Source organism: Limulus polyphemus, unplaced genomic scaffold, assembly GCF_000517525.1.
Source record: "Limulus polyphemus unplaced genomic scaffold, Limulus_polyphemus-2.1.2 Scaffold8107, whole genome shotgun sequence".
In the NCBI taxonomy this organism is placed as follows: domain Eukaryota; kingdom Metazoa; phylum Arthropoda; class Merostomata; order Xiphosura; family Limulidae; genus Limulus; species Limulus polyphemus.
The window spans coordinates 26,086-28,097 of NW_013673717.1; the positions used below are offsets into that span (position 1 = coordinate 26,086).

The 2,012-nt window shown below is 35.0% G+C and overlaps 1 protein-coding gene across 1 annotated transcript in view; it reads right to left on the bottom strand.

The window, feature by feature from the left end:
- Positions 1-1,110, bottom strand: part of LOC106475114 (1-phosphatidylinositol 4,5-bisphosphate phosphodiesterase epsilon-1-like) — an 11,272-nt gene extending 10,162 nt beyond the window's left edge. The window contains exons 1-2 of the mRNA XM_022379319.1: positions 1,075-1,110; positions 711-905 (exon numbers count right to left, since the gene is read on the bottom strand). Coding sequence (XP_022235027.1) covers positions 711-905; positions 1,075-1,110 — 231 coding nt within the window. The remainder of the gene's footprint in view (positions 1-710; positions 906-1,074) is intronic.
- Positions 1,111-2,012: the final 902 nt, after the last annotated feature.

Below are 2,012 nucleotides of genomic sequence, written 5' to 3' on the forward strand. Positions count from 1 at the left end.
CTTTTTCAGGTCACAAGTGTTGATTCCCTGTTAATTTTTCAGGTCACAAGTGTTGATTACGTGTTACTTTTTCAGGTCACAAGTGTTGGTTACGTGTTAATTTTTCAGGTCACAAGTGTTGATTACGTGTTAATTTTTTCAGGTCACAAGTGTTGATTAAGTGTTAATTTTTTCAGGTCACAAGTGTTGGTTCAGCACCTGTGAAGAGAAGAATGTTTTTTCTTATGGTTCACGGAGTTCAGTCCGAGAAGTCCAGTACGATATTAAAGATCACTCAGGAGAGTACAACTCGGGAGGTTATTGGTCAGGTAATATTATGTTCAGAAGAAGGCTTGTTCTGTTCAGGAGAGTACAACTCGGGAGGTTATTTGGTCAGGTAATATTATATACAGAAGAAGGCTTGTTCTGTTCAGGAGAGTACAACTCGGGAGGTTATTGGTCAGGTAATATTATGTTCAGATGAAGGCTTGTTCTGATCGTTATTTATCGTTTTTGATGATAACAGGTGAATGATAAAACAGAACAAGCCTTCATCTGAACATAATATTACCTGACCAATAACCTCCCGAGTTGTACTCTCCTGAACTAATGTATTACTGTCTTCTATAAAGTAGTTTATCTGAGAAGGGTATTCAATAATGTATTACTGTCTTCTATAAAGTAGTTTATAAACTAGTTTAGTTTTGTCTTCTAAACACAAATACTCATACATCACTTAGTTTCTTCAGAATGAATCGCCCTTCTCCCTGCCAGTGAGCCTGTGCCTCCAGAGGGCGTTCGTGTGGGTCAAGAAAGCGTTGAGACGTGGACTTTTCAGACTGTCTTTTATCCCATCCTCGCTGAACTTCCTCAATCAAAACATAATCATTCACTGATTCGTGAGATTTACTGGCTTTTGTAAGAGCCTACACGTGTAAACAAGAGATTAGGTTAGAAAATCTGATTAGATCTAAACAATATTTTACGTTAGAAAGTCTGATCGGATTTAAACAATATATTATGTGAGAAAGTCTGGTGGGATCTAAACAATATATTATGTTAAAAAGACTGATCGGACCTAAACAATAATTTTACATTAGAAAGTCTGATCAGATTTAAACAATATTTCATGTTAGAAAATCTGATCGGGTCTAAACAATACTTTATGTTAAATAGTCTGATAGGATCTAAACAATACTTTATGTTAAAATATCTGATAGGATCTAAACAATAGTTTATGTTAGAAAATCTTTAACTCAGAAAGTCTGATCTTTGAAAATAAAGATGGTGTCGCTACTGTCAATATAAGAAAAACCCTAAATTTTAAAATGGAGTTCGCTTTGTTGAATTTAATAACCAAGGACCTCGAGTATTTTTAATAAAGAACAACAAAATGACCACATTGTTTCTTTTATGGAACTAATAAGATGACCACAACCATATATTGTTATACAGCCACAAACTGATCAGAATAAGTACTGGGTTGATTGTTATACAGCCACAAACTGATCAGAATAAGTACTGGGTTGATTGTTATACAGCCACAAACTGATCAAATAAGTACTGGGTTGATTGTTATATAGCCGCAAACTGATAAAATAAGTACTGGGTTGATTGTTATACAGCCACAAACTGATCAAATAAGTACTGGGTTGATTGTTATACAGCCACAAACTGATCAGAATAAGTACTGGGTTGATTGTTATACAGCCACAAACTGATCAAATAAGTACTGGGTTGATTGTTATATAGCCACAAACTGATCAAATAAGTACTGGGTTGATTGTTATACAGCCACAAACTGATCAAGTAAGTACTGGGTTGATTGTTATACAGCTACAAACTGATCAAATAAGTACTGGGTTGATTGTTATACAGCCACAAACTTATCAAGTAAGTACTGGGTTGATTGTTATACAGCCACAAACTTATCAAGTAAGTACTGGGTTGGTTGTTATACAGCTACAAACTGACCAAGTAAGTACTGGGTTGATTGTTATACAGCCACAAACTTTTGAATACCCTTCTCAGAT